General features: G+C 39.2%; 1 protein-coding gene across 1 annotated transcript in view; it reads right to left on the bottom strand.

Moving 5' to 3' along the window:
• LOC149771494 (uncharacterized) overlaps positions 1 to 20,468 on the bottom strand; it is a gene marked incomplete at its 5' end in the record, with an annotated part of 186,776 nt that overhangs the window by 110,284 nt on the left and 56,024 nt on the right. Inside the window, 3 exons of the mRNA XM_089948375.1 lie at positions 15,248 to 15,505; positions 16,896 to 17,018; positions 18,618 to 18,749. Coding sequence (XP_089804501.1) covers positions 15,248 to 15,505; positions 16,896 to 17,018; positions 18,618 to 18,749 — 513 coding nt within the window. The remainder of the gene's footprint in view (positions 1 to 15,247; positions 15,506 to 16,895; positions 17,019 to 18,617; positions 18,750 to 20,468) is intronic.

Below are 20,468 nucleotides of genomic sequence, written 5' to 3'. Positions count from 1 at the left end.
TTTCCTTCATCGGTCTGACACTTAACCATGTATGACATTTACCAGAATCGATGGAATTAATAATGACATTTTCTTCATTGGTAGAGAAACTGTCCTAGTTCCTATAAATAATTATTATGACAGTTTCTCCATGTGTGACAGGTCAGTTTTGCAATGACATTTTCTTCATTGGTGGAGAAACTGTCCTAGTTCCTATAAATAATTATTATGACACTTTCTCCATGTGTGACAGGTCAGTTTTGCAAAACAAAATCGATTTTTTTTACTCTGCCATGGGTTATTGTTGTTGTTGTTGTTGCAAAATAAAAATTTTTTTTATTAAATAATGCCCCATCGTCGGATTTTAACTGACGAGGATACCAATGAAATAATAAGACTCCGTGGGAAAACACCAATATCGGAAATAGCAGATCGATACAAAATCAGTTACCAGCGCATCTATAAAATTTGGAAAAATGAGCCCGACAACGATATCAGAATGATGGATCTCAGCATCGACGATGAAATAAACCAGATTGTTGATGCACCCAGTGATGCGAATTCATCCATGGATGCCATCGTGGATAAACAGACCATTCAGGACTTGCAATGGCGGCTAAATAATTTGACCAACGAGAATAAATCATTGCAACAACGGTTAAAACACGTGTCAAGCACGGCCGATTATAATCGTATACAACGGCGCTATGATTATTTGCAACAGCGTTATGACGATTTACAACAGCGACATGATGATATGCAACGGCGTCACGATGATACTCAACGGCGTAACGATGATGCGCAACGGCGTAACGATGACATGCGACGCACCATTAATGGGCTTCAGCATGAACTTGGGAGTGTTCGGAAGGAATTGAATGAAGCACAACACGATAATGCGCTACTGATTCAGCGAATCACCGAAATGACAGCCGTCCCCAGCGAGCCGGAAATAATCAGAAAAAAGAATAAACCCCCCTCGGATAAATCTCGTGAGGATAAATTCACGATCAACGAGATCCCCGGTGTGGTATCTCGCAGCGATATTAGGTTTGTGAACCGCATGGACAGGGCGCTTCAAGATAGCGACTAGACTTTTCGTTCGGTAATTACCCATACTGTGCCAAATCGTTTGACATCGTGGTTTGGGAACATTTTTTCATATTCTCGTTGGTAATATTTGTCGCGGAGACACAACCGAGCTTTCGCTGAACGGCTTTCAAATACCATACAATTGTATTTATCCCCGTTGGGAAATTTCTGAACCGCATGATATTTTCCGTTCTTAAATTTTACATTGATCGGCGTTCTTGGGTAGGATTTTTTATAGTCGCTGATGACGCTGTCGAATTTCACCGGATGATATTCCAACAATGACATTATAATTAAAGCCGTTATTTAATTAAATATTAAAATGATATCAGGTGGACGATCCTGGATGAACAGTTGTGCCGAAAACTTTTCCAGACAAGCTAGTCATTTCGTTGACGATGTTGCTTCGGGGCGAATTAAACTAGCACTACCGAAATTACCATTATTTCGGTACGACAAAACCAGAATAATTTCTCCGACGAAACAACTTTACAAGGACACTAGAGTCAATACTATCTGTTTAAATATCAACGAGAAAAAGATCATCGAATTTGATTCCACCGCGGAGACGTGTAAATGGTTCAACCTCAGCCCGGACACAATTCAACAACCCTTTTTTCAGGCACGAGATGGAATATTATGGATCGTATTGCGCGGTGATATCGGCGCGGAAAAGCGGGCTTGGTTTGATGACGTTGATACTCTGTTCGATAACGCGATTAACAGTCTTCCAGAAAAATATCGGCTGCGGGTCAATTATTTACTCGAGTCCGGGGAGAATAAAACAAAATACGGCCTCAACCCCAAAATACCCACGGTTGCTGTTAACTTAACTAAACGAACAATCCTGCGATTCAGTTGTATCAACGAAACAAATAATTACTTCCGTGTCGGTACGTCACGAAAGCCGTTTTTTAAGTCAGCGGGGGATTATTGGATCGTAATTCGCGGTGATAAAAAACATTGTACCACCAAAGAGATAATTTCCGACGCGATGAAGAATTTAACGCCCGACCAGAAAAACGCGATGAAGGAAGTGTCATAATAATTTCCTTCATTGATGAGGAAACTGTCCTAGTTCCTATAAATAATTATCATGACACTTTCCTCATTCCGACCACAATGTGCCACCGAGGAGAATTCCTCCATTACTCTAACAAGTCTCCGCTGATGGCAACACTTTCCCATTATTGACGTTGTCTCCGCTGATGGAGAAACTGTCCTAGTTCCTATAAATAATTATTATGACACTTTCTCCACTATCGGGAAAACCATCCATTGACCGACCACACATGAAATCGTAACATTGTAGTGTGTTCGTCCGTCGCGGTAACATCTCCCCCAGCGAATCCAACATCATCGATGGTCTCGTTGATCCACGCCGGATCGTCTATAAAATCAGATTTGGGCCACTCAGGATAATACAGAGTATAGTTAGATCGCTCAGCGTGTTTGACATTGTCGGATATCAATTGCCCGCCGAATCCCTTATAGATCGATTTGATTTTTTCAATGATATTTTTTAGCGTCAATTTACCCTTTCTGAACTTCATATCCGGAAATATATCGCCGAAATGTTTCAACAGCGCGTTATACTTGTCAAGTCGGTCTGGTTGCGCCAGCATCTCAGATACGCTATTGATTAACCCGGCGCGACTCACAGGAACGCTCTTCACATCAAGTCGATCCGGAACCACATCGGGGAGACTTAACGCGCCAAGAACATTTCTAACGATGTTAAGTTGTTGCCGGGGGTTGATTTTATCGGACCGACATGGCGTCGTTGCTACGGCGTTACCGTTATTATACTCGTCGACGAGAACGCGCTGATATCGCTGCAGCCGCGAAACGTTCTTATTCAGATGTTCTATCCGGTATTTATCTAGTTTTCTTACATCGGTTTGGAACGTGTAATTGAGATACGTCAATGCCTTTTCGTATGGCTCCAGTCGCTGTTCGGGGTCGTATTGGTAGTATTTATCACCGATTTCATCGCCGGTAATTTCATCGCCGGTGATTTCATCGCCGGTAATTTCATCGCCGGTGATTTCATCGCCGGTAATTTCATCGCCGGTGATTTTATTGCCGGTGATTTCATCACCAGTGATTTTATTGCCGGTGACAGTATTTCCCGCCGCAGCGATTCTCTCTCCGACTGATGTCTTCAAAAAATCATCTACGCGTGGATCGCTATTAAGTACAGCGTCGCTGACTCGTTTCTGCTTTTGTTGTTTTTTTTCCTTCCATATTTCGTATTCATCTGGTAATTCCCATTCAACTGAATAACCGGTTCGTTTCATCATTTCAACCAGTCTGCACGTGAAATAGCGTTTTGAATTGTTCTCGTCAATAATTGTGCTAATAAACATGTATCCGTAACCGGTATGTACATCACAGCGGTTGGGCGTTCTAAACAGTAACTCCGTCGACGATAAATCCCTTTCATGTGATTCGATTGCGGAAATAATATTATCGCGGGTCAGTGGAAGCTCTGTGCGACTCCGTTTTGTTGCTGAATAATGTATTTCCGAAATATTTCTGAAACGATGGATGGCTTGTTTGGTAGCCTCTACAGAACCTAATTCCTCGGAAAACACCGTCATGTACTTGAATCGCGGGTCCACAATGGATATCCCGGCCTCGATGGTACAATTGTAGATCACCACGTCGATGTTTTCAAACGCCGCAGTGGTATCAGCGAAATCTCGTTGTTTTTCGGCCGGGTCAGTGTCCGCATGATAGTACTTTACTCGGTATCCTAAGTGCTGTAACAATTTGGCGAGTTTCTCCACGGAATAATTTCCGCGTCGTTTATTGTGCGCGAATACAACTGCGCGATTTCCTCGTCGTAACATGTCTAACAGTTTACTGTAGTTGTCTCGGTGAGATTGTTCCACAATAAATTTTTTACCATGATCGGGCCGATATTCGTTGATGATGAATTTCATGTCCGGGCGATTCAAGTATTTCCTAAATAATTCTAAGTCGTCATTGTTAGCGTCCGCGTCAAGTACAATTACTCGTTTCGCGGATGAAATCAGCCATGTTAGTGTTCCCCAAATCTGTTTACCGCGTCTTGATGAGACTATCTGTCGAAGAATTCCGTGCCACTCGTCCAGCAATAGAACATCGGGAATTCCCCCGACCCGTACAATTGATTCTATTTGTGAAATGACTTTACGAGGTTTTTTAGCGTTAAATATAATATCTCTATGGATACTCTCGTACGATTCGAGATTGTAGTCGATGGCGGTCTTTCTGGTAAAGGTCTTTCTGTACGATACGCACAACACAGACTGATCATCTCGTATTGATTTCCACGCCGACTCTGACTTGCCGAGTCCACAGTGGGATCCGTCCATGTAGTCGTCGTTGAGGATGATTTTGCATCCCCGGCCACCTTCATGAACGGGCGACTCGTGATAAGTATAATCGGGAGTCCTCTTGGGAAACTCTCCACTGTAGTCCTTGCGGCGATAATTAAAACTCCGTACATACCTTTCGTAGAGGGTTTTATCGTTACCGGGGATTTCATCACTAGCACGCTGTATTATTATTTTTTGCGTGCTTCTGTAACAACCGATCACAAACTGATCAGAGTAGACACGCACAAATGCGTCAATGGCCTTTCCCTCGATGAATCCACCGATCTCATTGTACCCGTGACGTCGCTGACATATGTTGCAAAATGAGCCTGCAACTCGCCGTAGCGACACTATGTTGCCAAGTCGATTTGTAGTCCCGGTGATTTGATCGGGTTGTCCGGACAACAACGTGGAAAATTGTCGAATTTGTTCAGCGGTGATTTTATCATCAGTGATTTTATCACCGGTGATTTTATCATCATCACCAGCGATTTCAGGTTTCAGTTGTTCGTAACACGGCTGAATAGAGACCGGACAAGATAGCAGCGTGCTGGTGAATCCAACAGGATAAATCAATCGCTTATCAACGCTATTTGGTCTTGCCGACCTGGTTCCGGACAATTTGATGCTATACAGTCCAGCTTGCTTATCAACATTCCATGCTGGTCTATCCGCGGCGACTTTCTTCAACAGCGATTGATGTTCCTCGAAATCCACCGGGATCGTTTTCAGCATAATGTGATAACCGCCGCTGGTTTCAAAAACCAAAACATCGTTGATAGAGTCAACTAACTCATGGAAATACGACAACAACTCGGCCAGCGATGGCGTCTTGGAATCCACGTCGATGGTAGGATATCTGCACCGGTGTTTCGGAATAATTTCATTAACAGCGGAATGTCCCTGAAATTCCCTTATATCCGGATCATCTACGAACACGTGAAATCGCCCCATTTGTTGGATGATTACTCCACGAATTTGATAGTCTGCGACGGTGAGAAGATCAATTGCGGACTTTTTACTGGAAACACTCCAAGATGGACCCAAATGCCTTCGGTAGTATTCTCGTACGTCGTGATACGTTTCCGGGTGTGTAAAAAATTCATCCGGAGACTCCTCGTAGTAAGATGTTCCGCGCCCCAATTCGTCGATGAAGGTGTTATTGGAATAATGATTATCCATTATACTATATGCTTTTTAATATTTAATTGAATATTTAATAATGGTTAATAATAATGGTTAATCCGGCGCTTGCTGTCAACAAATGCAAATGGCTTCCCCAGGGATCAGGGGTCCCATGCGGAAAAAACTGCTACGGTGAGTTTTGCGGGGTGCATGATAGTAGATCAAAACAGGGGAGTAAGAACGGTCCTCAGCCCTGTCTCAGATGTGGAACGGGCGTCCGAGGAAAAATTAGAATTTGTATCGGCTGTGGAAGTCCCCAGTATCGGTCCGCGGTAGAATACTGCCAACGAAAGAATAAACCGATACCATCCCCGGAAGAATTCTTAAAATCACGATGGGGTGACCCGTCACATGTCCCATCAATATTGACCTGCCACACGTCAGACCAATGAAGGAAATGTCAATCAGTCCCCGATAGTGGAGAAAGTGTCATAATAATTATTTATAGAAACTAGGACCAATGAAGGAAATGTCAATCAGTCCCCGATAGTGGAGAAAGTGTCATAATAATTATTTATAGGAACTAGGACAGTTTCTCCATCAGTGGGGAAAATGTCAATAGGAATTCATTCCGGTTTTTAACAGAAAAAAAAATTCCCATGGTCGACCACCCCCGCGATGATGGACTTATTACGCCGTGAAAATGGCTCTATCATCGATGAAGGAAGTGCCCTAGTTCCTATAAATAATTATTCTGACATTTCCTTCATGGTGGTGACTTTGACGGCACAAAAATAGCGATGTAGCGTGTTAATGAGGGTAACGATTTACAAGTAAATTACCTATCGCGGCGATGAATTACAAAAAATATCGCGGCAATAATTACAATTAATTTTTTTCTCCGCGGAGAAAATATATCAGTTGTTTTTATTGTTGTTGTTATCGACCCCTAAGCAGTTACTATTAATAGTGACCTTGCTATAACAACAACAATAAAAACAACTGATATATTTTCTCCGCGGAGAAAAAAATTAATTGTAATTATTGCCGCGATATTTTTTGTAATTCATCGCCGCGATAGGTAATTTACTTGTAAATCGTTACCCTCATTAACACGCTACATCGCTATTTTTGTGCCGTCAAAGTCACCACCATGAAGGAAATGTCAGAATAATTATTTATAGGAACTAGGGCACTTCCTTCATCGATGATAGAGCCATTTTCACGGCGTAATAAGTCCATCATCGCGGGGGTGGTCGACCATGGGAATTTTTTTTTTCTGTTAAAAACCGGAATGAATTCCTATTGACATTTTCCCCACTGATGGAGAAACTGTCCTAGTTCCTATAAATAATTATTATGACACTTTCTCCACTATCGGGGACTGATTGACATTTCCTTCATTGGTCCTAGTTTCTATAAATAATTATTATGACACTTTCTCCACTATCGGGGACTGATTGACATTTCCTTTATTGGTCTGACGTGTGGCAGGTCAATATTGATGGGACATGTGACGGGTCACCCCATCGTGATTTTAAGAATTCTTCCGGGGATGGTATCGGTTTATTCTTTCGTTGGCAGTATTCTACCGCGGACCGATACTGGGGACTTCCACAGCCGATACAAATTCTAATTTTTTCCTCGGACGCCCGTTCCACATCTGAGACAGGGCTGAGGACCGTTCTTACTCCCCTGTTTTGATCTACTATCATGCACCCCGCAAAACTCACCGTAGCAGTTTTTTCCGCATGGGACCCCTGATCCCTGGGGAAGCCATTTGCATTTGTTGACAGCAAGCGCCGGATTAACCATTATTATTAACCATTATTAAATATTCAATTAAATATTAAAAAGCATATAGTATAATGGATAATCATTATTCCAATAACACCTTCATCGACGAATTGGGGCGCGGAACATCTTACTACGAGGAGTCTCCGGATGAATTTTTTACACACCCGGAAACGTATCACGACGTACGAGAATACTACCGAAGGCATTTGGGTCCATCTTGGAGTGTTTCCAGTAAAAAGTCCGCAATTGATCTTCTCACCGTCGCAGACTATCAAATTCGTGGAGTAATCATCCAACAAATGGGGAGATTTCACGTGTTCGTAGATGATCCGGATATAAGGGAATTTCAGGGACATTCCGCTGTTAATGAAATTATTCCGAAACACCGGTGCAGATATCCTACCATCGACGTGGATTCCAAGACGCCATCGCTGGCCGAGTTGTTGTCGTATTTCCATGAGTTAGTTGACTCTATCAACGATGTTTTGGTTTTTGAAACCAGCGGCGGTTATCACATTATGCTGAAAACGATCCCGGTGGATTTCGAGGAACATCAATCGCTGTTGAAGAAAGTCGCCGCGGATAGACCAGCATGGAATGTTGATAAGCAAGCTGGACTGTATAGCATCAAATTGTCCGGAACCAGGTCGGCAAGACCAAATAGCGTTGATAAGCGATTGATTTATCCTGTTGGATTCACCAGCACGCTGCTATCTTGTCCGGTCTCTATTCAGCCGTGTTACGAACAACTGAAACCTGAAATCGCTGGTGATGATGATAAAATCACCGGTGATAAAATCACTGATGATAAAATCACCGCTGAACAAATTCGACAATTTTCCACGTTGTTGTCCGGACAACCCGATCAAATCACCGGGACTACAAATCGACTTGGCAACATAGTGTCGCTACGGCGAGTTGCAGGCTCATTTTGCAACATATGTCAGCGACGTCACGGGTACAATGAGATCGGTGGATTCATCGAGGGAAAGGCCATTGACGCATTTGTGCGTGTCTACTCTGATCAGTTTGTGATCGGTTGTTACAGAAGCACGCAAAAAATAATAATACAGCGTGCTAGTGATGAAATCCCGGTAACGATAAAACCCTCTACGAAAGGTATGTACGGAGTTTTAATTATCGCCGCAAGGACTACAGTGGAGAGTTTCCCAAGAGGACTCCCGATTATACTTATCACGAGTCGCCCGTTCATGAAGGTGGCCGGGGATGCAAAATCATCCTCAACGACGACTACATGGACGGATCCCACTGTGGACTCGGCAAGTCAGAGTCGGCGTGGAAATCAATACGAGATGATCAGTCTGTGTTGTGCGTATCGTACAGAAAGACCTTTACCAGAAAGACCGCCATCGACTACAATCTCGAATCGTACGAGGAGTATCCATAGAGATATTATATTTAACGCTAAAAAACCTCGTAAAGTCATTTCACAAATAGAATCAATTGTACGGGTCGGGGGAATTCCCGATGTTCTATTGCTGGACGAGTGGCACGGAATTCTTCGACAGATAGTCTCATCAAGACGCGGTAAACAGATTTGGGGAACACTAACATGGCTGATTTCATCCGCGAAACGAGTAATTGTACTTGACGCGGACGCTAACAATGACGACTTAGAATTATTTAGGAAATACTTGAATCGCCCGGACATGAAATTCATCATCAACGAATATCGGCCCGATCATGGTAAAAAATTTATTGTGGAACAATCTCACCGAGACAACTACAGTAAACTGTTAGACATGTTACGACGAGGAAATCGCGCAGTTGTATTCGCGCACAATAAACGACGCGGAAATTATTCCGTGGAGAAACTCGCCAAATTGTTACAGCACTTAGGATACCGAGTAAAGTACTATCATGCGGACACTGACCCGGCCGAAAAAACAACGAGATTTCGCTGATACCACTGCGGCGTTTGAAAACATCGACGTGGTGATCTACAATTGTACCATCGAGGCCGGGATATCCATTGTGGACCCGCGATTCAAGTACATGACGGTGTTTTCCGAGGAATTAGGTTCTGTAGAGGCTACCAAACAAGCCATCCATCGTTTCAGAAATATTTCGGAAATACATTATTCAGCAACAAAACGGAGTCGCACAGAGCTTCCACTGACCCGCGATAATATTATTTCCGCAATCGAATCACATGAAAGGGATTTATCGTCGACGGAGTTACTGTTTAGAACGCCCAACCGCTGTGATGTACATACCGGTTACGGATACATGTTTATTAGCACAATTATTGACGAGAACAATTCAAAACGCTATTTCACGTGCAGACTGGTTGAAATGATGAAACGAACCGGTTATTCAGTTGAATGGGAATTACCAGATGAATACGAAATATGGAAGGAAAAAAAACAACAAAAGCAGAAACGAGTCAGCGACGCTGTACTTAATAGCGATCCACGCGTAGATGATTTTTTGAAGACATCAGTCGGAGAGAGAATCGCTGCGGCGGGAAATACTGTCACCGGCAATAAAATCACTGGTGATGAAATCACCGGCAATAAAATCACCGGCGATGAAATTACCGGCGATGAAATCACCGGCGATGAAATTACCGGCGATGAAATCGGTGATAAATACTACCAATACGACCCCGAACAGCGACTGGAGCCATACGAAAAGGCATTGACGTATCTCAATTACACGTTCCAAACCGATGTAAGAAAACTAGATAAATACCGGATAGAACATCTGAATAAGAACGTTTCGCGGCTGCAGCGATATCAGCGCGTTCTCGTCGACGAGTATAATAACGGTAACGCCGTAGCAACGACGCCATGTCGGTCCGATAAAATCAACCCCCGGCAACAACTTAACATCGTTAGAAATGTTCTTGGCGCGTTAAGTCTCCCCGATGTGGTTCCGGATCGACTTGATGTGAAGAGCGTTCCTGTGAGTCGCGCCGGGTTAATCAATAGCGTATCTGAGATGCTGGCGCAACCAGACCGACTTGACAAAGTATAACGCGCTGTTGAAACATTTCGGCGATATATTTCCGGATATGAAGTTCAGAAAGGGTAAATTGACGCTAAAAAATATCATTGAAAAAATCAAATCGATCTATAAGGGATTCGGCGGGCAATTGATATCCGACAATGTCAAACACGCTGAGCGATCTAACTATACTCTGTATTATCCTGAGTGGCCCAAATCTGATTTTATAGACGATCCGGCGTGGATCAACGAGACCATCGATGATGTTGGATTCGCTGAGGGAGATGTTACCGCGACGGACGAACACACTACAATGTTACGATTTCATGTGTGGTCGGTCAATGGATGGTTTTCCCGATAGTGGAGAAAGTGTCATAATAATTATTTATAGGAACTAGGACAGTTTCTCCATCAGCGGAGACAACGTCAATAATGGGAAAGTGTTGCCATCAGCGGAGACTTGTTAGAGTAATGGAGGAATTCTCCTCGGTGGCACATTGTGGTCGAATGAGGAAAGTGTCATAATAATTATTTATAGGAACTAGGACAGTTTCCTCATCAATGAAGAAAATTATTATGACACTTCCTTCATCGCGTTTTTCTGGTCGGGCGTTAAATTCTTCATCGCGTCGGAAATTATCTCTTTGGTGGTACAATGTTTTTTATCACCGCGAATTACGATCCAATAATCCCCCGCTGACTTAAAAAACGGCTTTCGTGACGTACCGACACGGAAGTAATTATTTGTTTCGTTGATACAACTGAATCGCAGGATTGTTCGTTTAGTTAAGTTAACAGCAACCGTGGGTATTTTGGGGTTGAGGCCGTATTTTGTTTTATTCTCCCCGGACTCGAGTAAATAATTGACCCGCAGCCGATATTTTTCTGGAAGACTGTTAATCGCGTTATCAAATAGAGTATCAACGTCATCAAACCAAGCCCGCTTTTCCGCGCCGATATCACCGCGCAACACGATCCATAATATTCCATCTCGTGCCTGAAAAAAGGGTTGTTGAATTGTGTCCGGGCTGAGGTTGAACCATTTACACGTCTCCGCGGTGGAATCAAATTCGATGATCTTTTTCTCGTTGATATTTAAACAGATAGTATTGACTCTAGTGTCCTTGTAAAGTTGTTTCGTCGGAGAAATTATTCTGGTTTTTGTCGTACCGAAATAATGGTAATTTCGGTAGTGCTAGTTTAATTCGCCCCGAAGCAACATCGTCAACGAAATGACTAGCTTGTCTGGAAAAGTTTTCGGCACAACTGTTCATCCAGGATCGTCCACCTGATATCATTTTAATATTTAATTAAATAACGGCTTTAATTATAATGTCATTGTTGGAATATCATCCGGTGAAATTCGACAGCGTCATCAGCGACTATAAAAAATCCTACCCAAGAACGCCGATCAATGTAAAATTTAAGAACGGAAAATATCATGCGGTTCAGAAATTTCCCAACGGGGATAAATACAATTGTATGGTATTTGAAAGCCGTTCAGCGAAAGCTCGGTTGTGTCTCCGCGACAAATATTACCAACGAGAATATGAAAAAATGTTCCCAAACCACGATGTCAAACGATTTGGCACAGTATGGGTAATTACCGAACGAAAAGTCTAGTCGCTATCTTGAAGCGCCCTGTCCATGCGGTTCACAAACCTAATATCGCTGCGAGATACCACACCGGGGATCTCGTTGATCGTGAATTTATCCTCACGAGATTTATCCGAGGGGGGTTTATTCTTTTTTCTGATTATTTCCGGCTCGCTGGGGACGGCTGTCATTTCGGTGATTCGCTGAATCAGTAGCGCATTATCGTGTTGTGCTTCATTCAATTCCTTCCGAACACTCCCAAGTTCATGCTGAAGCCCATTAATGGTGCGTCGCATGTCATCGTTACGCCGTTGCGCATCATCGTTACGCCGTTGAGTATCATCGTGACGCCGTTGCATATCATCATGTCGCTGTTGTAAATCGTCATAACGCTGTTGCAAATAATCATAGCGCCGTTGTATACGATTATAATCGGCCGTGCTTGACACGTGTTTTAACCGTTGTTGCAATGATTTATTCTCGTTGGTCAAATTATTTAGCCGCCATTGCAAGTCCTGAATGGTCTGTTTATCCACGATGGCATCCATGGATGAATTCGCATCACTGGGTGCATCAACAATCTGGTTTATTTCATCGTCGATGCTGAGATCCATCATTCTGATATCGTTGTCGGGCTCATTTTTCCAAATTTTATAGATGCGCTGGTAACTGATTTTGTATCGATCTGCTATTTCCGATATTGGTGTTTTCCCACGGAGTCTTATTATTTCATTGGTATCCTCGTCAGTTAAAATCCGACGATGGGGCATTATTTAATAAAAAATTTTTTTATTTTGCAACAACAACAACAACAATAACCCATGGCAGAGTAAAAAAAATCGATTTTGTTTTGCAAAACTGACCTGTCACACATGGAGAAAGTGTCATAATAATTATTTATAGGAACTAGGACAGTTTCTCCACCAATGAAGAAAATGTCATTGCAAAACTGACCTGTCACACATGGAGAAACTGTCATAATAATTATTTATAGGAACTAGGACAGTTTCTCCACCAATGAAGAAAATGTCATTATTAATTCCATCGATTCTGGTAAATGTCATACATGGTTAAGTGTCAGACCGATGAAGGAAATGTCAATCAGTTCCTTCATTGATGGAGTCAATGTCATTGCAAAACTGACCTGTCACACATGGAGAAACTGTCATAATAATTATTTATAGGAACTAGGACAGTTTCCTCATCAATGAAGAAAATGTCATATGGATTCATACAAATCCAAGCAGCAGAGGGGGCGATGACATCGACGCGGTCGTCGATGTGCTTACCGGACGCTGACGACGCTGGGGATCGACGCGCAGAAGGTGTTAATTAAACCAAATGACGATTGGACGATCCCCCAACGACGTCGTCGTTTTTTTTTTACCAGGCGCTGACGACACTAGATCGTTGAGTTGCAGAAAGTAATAATTAAGCAAAATAACGATTGGACAAAATGTCGGATTCGCCCCCTCTGCTGCTCATTATTCCAAGTATGAAAACAAAGTCATATGGACAGCGTTCTTTTGCATACCAGGGCCCAGCAACGTGGAATGAATTGCCCACTGAACTTAGATACAAACACACCGGGATTACATTCAAGAGGGCTCTCAAAACTCACTTATTTTGACTGCAAGAACAAACTTAAAGACCTAATAATGTTTCCTTCCTTAAATATTCTCAGCATGTTTCTTTTTATATTGTTTTCTAATGTCATGGTGTTTGTTTTTGTAATCATATCATTATATATTTTTTTATCTTATAGGTGTTGTCTAATGTTGTAAAACGCTTAGAGCTTCTAAAGATTAGGCGCTATACAAAGTCATCATTATTATTATTATTATACTAACTTTTAAAATCGTATTATAAAATTCAAGTAAAATGAAGAAACTTGTAAAGTCAATAGACAGGATCAACCGTGTTCCTGATGTATACTTAAATTAGTTATTTTTGCCCACAGTATGTAGGTAGATACTTTTTTATACACATTGAATGGGTGTTATTGGTCCTCAGAAATTAGGTAGATTATTTTGATACACATTGAATGAGTGCTTTTGGTCCTCAGTAATTAAGTAGATTATTGTGAACAGATTGAATTAGTGCTTTTGTCCTCAGTAATTAGGCAGATAATTGTAATACACATTGAATGAATGTTTTTGTCCTCAGTAACTATGCAGAATATTGTGATACTTATCAAATGGGTGTTTTGGTCCTCAGTTATTAGATAGATAATTGTGATACACATTCCTCAGAATTATTAGAATCATATGATATATTAAGGTAGAAATGAATGCTTCTGAATGAGGTTGGAATCGCTTCAGTTGCTTTAAGATAATATCATACTCAAACTGGAGAAATAATCGTAATTTTGAATAAAATATTTAGTTCGTCCTAAATTATATATAATATAATATAATGTAATATAATACAATATAATACAATACAATATAATATTAAAATATAATATAATATAATATAATATAATATAATATAATATAATATAATATAATATAATATTTTATAAACAACGGTAGACGTTGAGCATATCTTCATATAGATGATCAAAACTTATGCTTTACATTAAACCTTACATTTGTCTTTAATATATGAATGTGTAAAATGTTGAGACTTAGGATAAAAATCGTCATGAAGGTTTATTTGCTTTTAACCATGATACTGTTACACATCTCTTTAACAGAAACTTACATAAGGCCAGTCTTTATAAAATAAAGACTATACTGATTAAAAGCAAAACCACATAGTGTTGGTTTACATGCCCTTGCATTTCCCACATGTTGAGATATAATGTGTCCTATCCTGGTCTACCAACAATAACACGTTTGTACTTAAACCCAAATTAAAGAAACACTAGTTCAACTGTTAGTTACATTAAATAGTCAAAGAATGGTTGACTACATAGCCTGACGTAAGAATTATTATTAAACAGTTATACCTGGTATTAAACTTAAGAGTAATATATATATATATATATATATATATATATATATATATATATATATATATATATATATATATATATATATATATATATATCCTTGCTGTTTTAATAATACTACTACTATTACTACTAATAATAACGTATTATATATTATCATCATCATCATGCTCATCGTCATTGTTTGTTGCTTACGTAGATACGGTTCTGAACAAGCTAAAACCTTTCTGAAAAATAATAATAACTCATGCACAACAAATATCATACATCGGAAATGTTAAATATATGGATTTGTTTTATTTATTTCTATTTAGATTTTCCTGATATTAGAAATAAGGAAACTTTTGAGAAGGACTAAAACACGTACGGGCACAAAATCCTTCGGCAGCTGTAGCAAATCCATCGTGACACTCGCATCGAAATGTTCCTGGGAGGTCTATGCAGTTGGAAAGTTCAGGACAGATTGTTCTATTATTGCATTCGTTTATGTTATTGTCGCACACTTGACCTTCCCATCCAGATTTACAAGCACATGATCCATTCACTAGATCACATTTATCTGTGTTGGTTGCATTGCATGAACAGTTCTTTGCACAGTGATCTCCATACTTTCCTTTTTGGCATTCTGTAAAAATGAAATCGTTCATTAGTAATACATGTAATAATACTGAATGAAAGGATTGAATTAGAAAACAAAGCTTACCCTTTATTGGATAACATGTAAACACAATAATAAAGTAATGGATGAATATGTAAATTTGAAGCCTGGATTTAACAACAAGGTGTCCCCGTTTTTCGGTCGTTTAGATAGATCATGTGAGGACAACCGATGAATTTATCAGAACTTCAATTATCGACTTACAAATGGTATAGCTAATCACTATCAGTAAAGTTTCAATGCAAACTGGGTACATCAATGCTATTCTAGTCTTTATCTTTAATCAGATAAGGTAGGTCGGTACAATCTGAGCAAAATGTACTAGTGGATAACTGGAATGCAAAGTGTGACACTGATTAAATCGTATGCTTAAGTTCCAAGATGTGTAATTTAATACACAATAGACTCCAACCGTACATCCTTTTGTATGTCAGTTAATGTGAATTTGTGAAATTCGGTACTTGTATTTCCTTGGAAACCAAGTAGTTATATTGCCTTGAAAACGTAGAAACTATATTTCTTTGTAAACCTAATAGTTATATTTTCATGCAAAACCTATTAGTTATATTTGCATTATTAACCTAGAAGTTATAATTCCACACAAACCCAATAGTTATATTTCCATGCAAAACCTAGCAAGTATATTTACCTGCTAAACCTAGTAGGTATACCTCCAAACAAAACCTATTAGTTATGTTTCCCTGCTAAACCTAGTAGTTATATTTCCATACAAACCTAGTAGTTTTATTTCCATGTTAAACCTAGTAGTTATACCTCCAAACAAAACCTAATAGTTATGTTTCCCTGCTAAACCTAGTAGTTATATTTTCATACAAACCTAGTAGTTATATTTCCATGATAAACCTAGTAGTTATATCTCCATGCGAAAACTAGTAGTTATATTTCCATACAAATCTAGTAGTTGTATTTCCATAAAGTAACTAGATGCTGAAGAGGTGCAATATTGGAGCTATTTCTCGGTGTAAGATTCGCGAGGAAGGTGAATATCAACCACAAACATATAAATATGCCAATTAAGAAATCTAGATCCTATAAAATATTATTGACCGAACTTTATGACAGAAGTCAAATAACAAGATACACAACACACAATGGACATAAGATTATGACTTTTTATATGTAATAGAGGGGTTGAGGTGGGTGAGGTGAGTAGTAGGGAATATGAAAATATGCAGTTTTGCTTTTGCAAGAAATATTAATATTTATATTTTGATTAGGATTAAATGCGTTCCAGTAGTATCAAATATCAATATTATATATCCCTACCTGTTGAAAATATTAAAATACATATAAGATAATAAAGCATTGACATCATTAATATAAATATGAATCTCACCAATGCATGTCAATCCGTCCGTAGCAATTTCTTTCCCAGGCCCACAAAAGCATATATAACTGCCATTCACGTTCGTGCAGTTTTCTGAGCATGGCAGTCGACTTTGTTTGCACTCATCGATGTCTGTAATAGGAAAACAAAGCAAGCTTAAATCCGAAACATATCCTAAGGGTAGAATATTATTGCTGAAATACATTCTAATGGCAATATAATTGACACTGGCTGAAATACATTCTAATGGCAACATAATTGACACTGGCTGAAATACATTCTAATGGCAACATAATTGACACTGGCTGAAATACATTCTAATGGCAACATAATTGACACTGGCTGAAATACATTCTAATGGCAACATAATTGACACTGGCTGAAATACATTCTAATGGCAACATAATTGACACTGGCTGAAATACATTATAATAGCAATATAATTGATACTGGCGTAAATTGAAAACGGTATCCCAAAATTTCTAGATAAACAAGCTATCTGTCAGAGGTAGAACAAACCAAACATATACAAAACAAACTCTTAAACTTCTGGACTCACACACGTTAGAACCACTAGGATTATTTAGATCAGACGATAAAACAGCTTTCGACTCTTAATGAGTATATTTCGATGGCAAATACAAAACATTGACAAGACAAACAAATATAATAGAGCAACCGTCTTGTTTGCAAAACATTACATTACTATTTCTAAGGAAAGATACCTTTAAATGTATTATGTTGCAACTCATTAAAAGTCAAAAGTGCGTGCAGTGTATTTATATACTAGTTCGTTGTCAGTTTATTGCATACATCTTAATCAATCTGTGATACACGTTGCTGGATCCAGTGCACTTCGCCATATGATTTGTATTCTTATATATATATATATATATATATATATATATATATATATATATATATATATATATATATATATATATATATATATATATATATATATATATTGTGTGTGTGTGTGTGTGTGTGTGTGTGTGTGTGTGTTATCCATTGATCCTAGAAGATAATGCTTGATACTACTCATATAATTTTAAAAATTCGAATAAATAATATTTTATACAGGTTATAACATTTTCTAACCTGTAAGATAATGGTACCACTCCGGTGGCCTAAGAGGTTTTAGCGTCCGCAAAAGACTTGGACATATCGGATTCGATCCCCGGTTGGGTATTAAGAAAGTATTTATAAAAATTGTACAAGCAGTTGACTGGCTTGGCGTTCAACATAAAGAGGTTAGTGTTAGGACTGATCGTCCTGGTGTTAGTTCAATATGACTGGGTGAGATATCATGCTTCATGTCTTCGGCATGATGCCACAGCGCTGGATATCACTATAAACTGCCACACTGCAGACATCGTAGCGATATGAAGTTAGCTACGCAAAATTTCTAAATCACACACACACGTGTATGATAATGTTATTGATTCATATGTCGCTAGTCATTAAAATCTTTGCTTGACAAAATATATGTTGATTACGTTTCGGATGGTCAATTTCACAGTTATGTTCGGACAGTTAAAAACAAGTGATAATTTGCTGAACTTGAGTTTATTTGTATGGTTTCATTATTTTGAATTTTGGGCATTGTTTGTTTATATATACAGCTTTGCTCGCTGGCGTATCTGAAACTAAACTTCACATTTTGCCTAATACCAGTTTCATTAACATAGAAAACTGGATTTGACGAGACGATAGTTTATAGCAACAAACCTGTGCAATACCCCTGCGAGTCGTTTTGGTACCCTTTCGGGCAGTAACACTGAGCTGATCCATTACGGGGGATACACAAGGCATGCTTTGATTCACAGGCTGCTAACCTTGATGAAGAACACTGATCCTCAGCTGAAGTTATATGTAAAATAGAAAACAAATTAACCGCAAAGTTTGTATTTTCATTATCAACATGTCATGTCTTTATATTTTTTTCTTTTAGAACAAATACAAATAATTGATTCTATTTTTATCAATTATCTTACATAAGATGTATCTGTCTGACGGAGCTGTACATATTGTTCTTAATGTGTATTCACCAATGTGAATAACACTATATATATATATGCATGAGTGTGCATAAATCTTAATGCTCAGAATGACTTCTATATGTTTAATACATTATGATTAGAATAACTTCTATGAGTATGCCTAATACAGGATGGTTAGAATAACTTCTATAAATATTCCTGATATATGATGGTCAGGATGACATCTATGAAAATGCTTAATACACGATGTTCAGAATGATGTAACTCTGAAATAGTATAACGTATATGTTATTTGATTATAACCCCAATAAACAGATGAGCTGTGTGGAAACTAGCTTTTATCAGCATGATTCATTGAGGGCTATATAACACTTAACACACATATAGAGCGATATCGCAGTTGAAAACCTAGCCCACACAAGATAATCAGGATCACTAATAAAAAACATAATCGATCCATTTCTGACAAATAAAACTTTTTCAAGATAATCGAAACATACAATAGTGAAGTGCTTACTTCAAAAGAATAAATTTAAGCAATATCGCTAAAGCATAAATTATTCAACGAGTTCTAATAACTTACGCACACTGTATTAGTCAAAAAGGTTAAAAATAACTTTCGATATATAAAATGAGACTTCATCTGTATCGCATGGTGACTCAATGATAAATTTATAAGTCTTATAATGAAGCGTTGGATATAACATATTCAATCCTAAAACGTAATGCATGAAATGTCTGCTTATCTCAAGATTCTCATTTGTTCCATTTTTGTTTCGATTAAATGGCATGAGTCGTGGTATGAGTCATCATTCCGTTATGACAAGACATTCTGTGACCGATATCTTACTTTTCGTCGAAACCAACATAATCTTGGTGGTGCTAGAGTAGTATTTGCAATTATTGTATCAAATCATGAAATAACTATGTTGTTATTCACCGTGGACTACATTATAGTGCTAACACGGCCGTATAATATTCGCGGTTAATCGCGCTCGTGGTTATGCAAGTCGCCGATCAGCTGATCGATCAACTTCAATCATCAGGTTATTCGCATGAATTATTGATGCTGTATAGAGACCTTGTTCTTGCGGAGGACCAGGGGATTCCTGGGGGGGGTTTGCTTTTATGTCTGGCGATGGAAGGTACCCGAAGACATCGAGATCACTAGGTATTTTACCATTTCAACAAATCTAAGCCAGTAGTCATCGAACTTTTTATTCTTTCCACGCTTTTATAATACATGATTCTGTCGGGACAACCTTCTACATATTTGTACCACTCATGAAGTGTCTTTGGACCTCTTGTAGGCAATACATTTTGACAGCGGGATGAAATCATCCCTCATTGACTGACGCGATTATAACAGCTAGCTTACAGCATTTCGCGTTGGTAAACATCACTGTAGCTTTTCCAGACGCTCCTGCGCTTGTCCTCGTGTTCTCTTCATTACATTTACCAAGTACATCTGTCGGATGTATTATACCAATCTGATATTGCACGGGTTTTGACATTGAAATGGCAACTAACCCGTTTGCTGTAGCTTGTGTTTGTGAAAAAAATGTTTGATACATCTTTT

Source organism: Sinohyriopsis cumingii, unplaced genomic scaffold (genome assembly GCF_028554795.1).
Source record: "Sinohyriopsis cumingii isolate HCF-2022 unplaced genomic scaffold, ASM2855479v2 utg001818l, whole genome shotgun sequence".
NCBI classification, from domain to species: domain Eukaryota; kingdom Metazoa; phylum Mollusca; class Bivalvia; order Unionida; family Unionidae; genus Sinohyriopsis; species Sinohyriopsis cumingii.
This window is presented reverse-complemented; position numbering and strand designations above follow the sequence as displayed.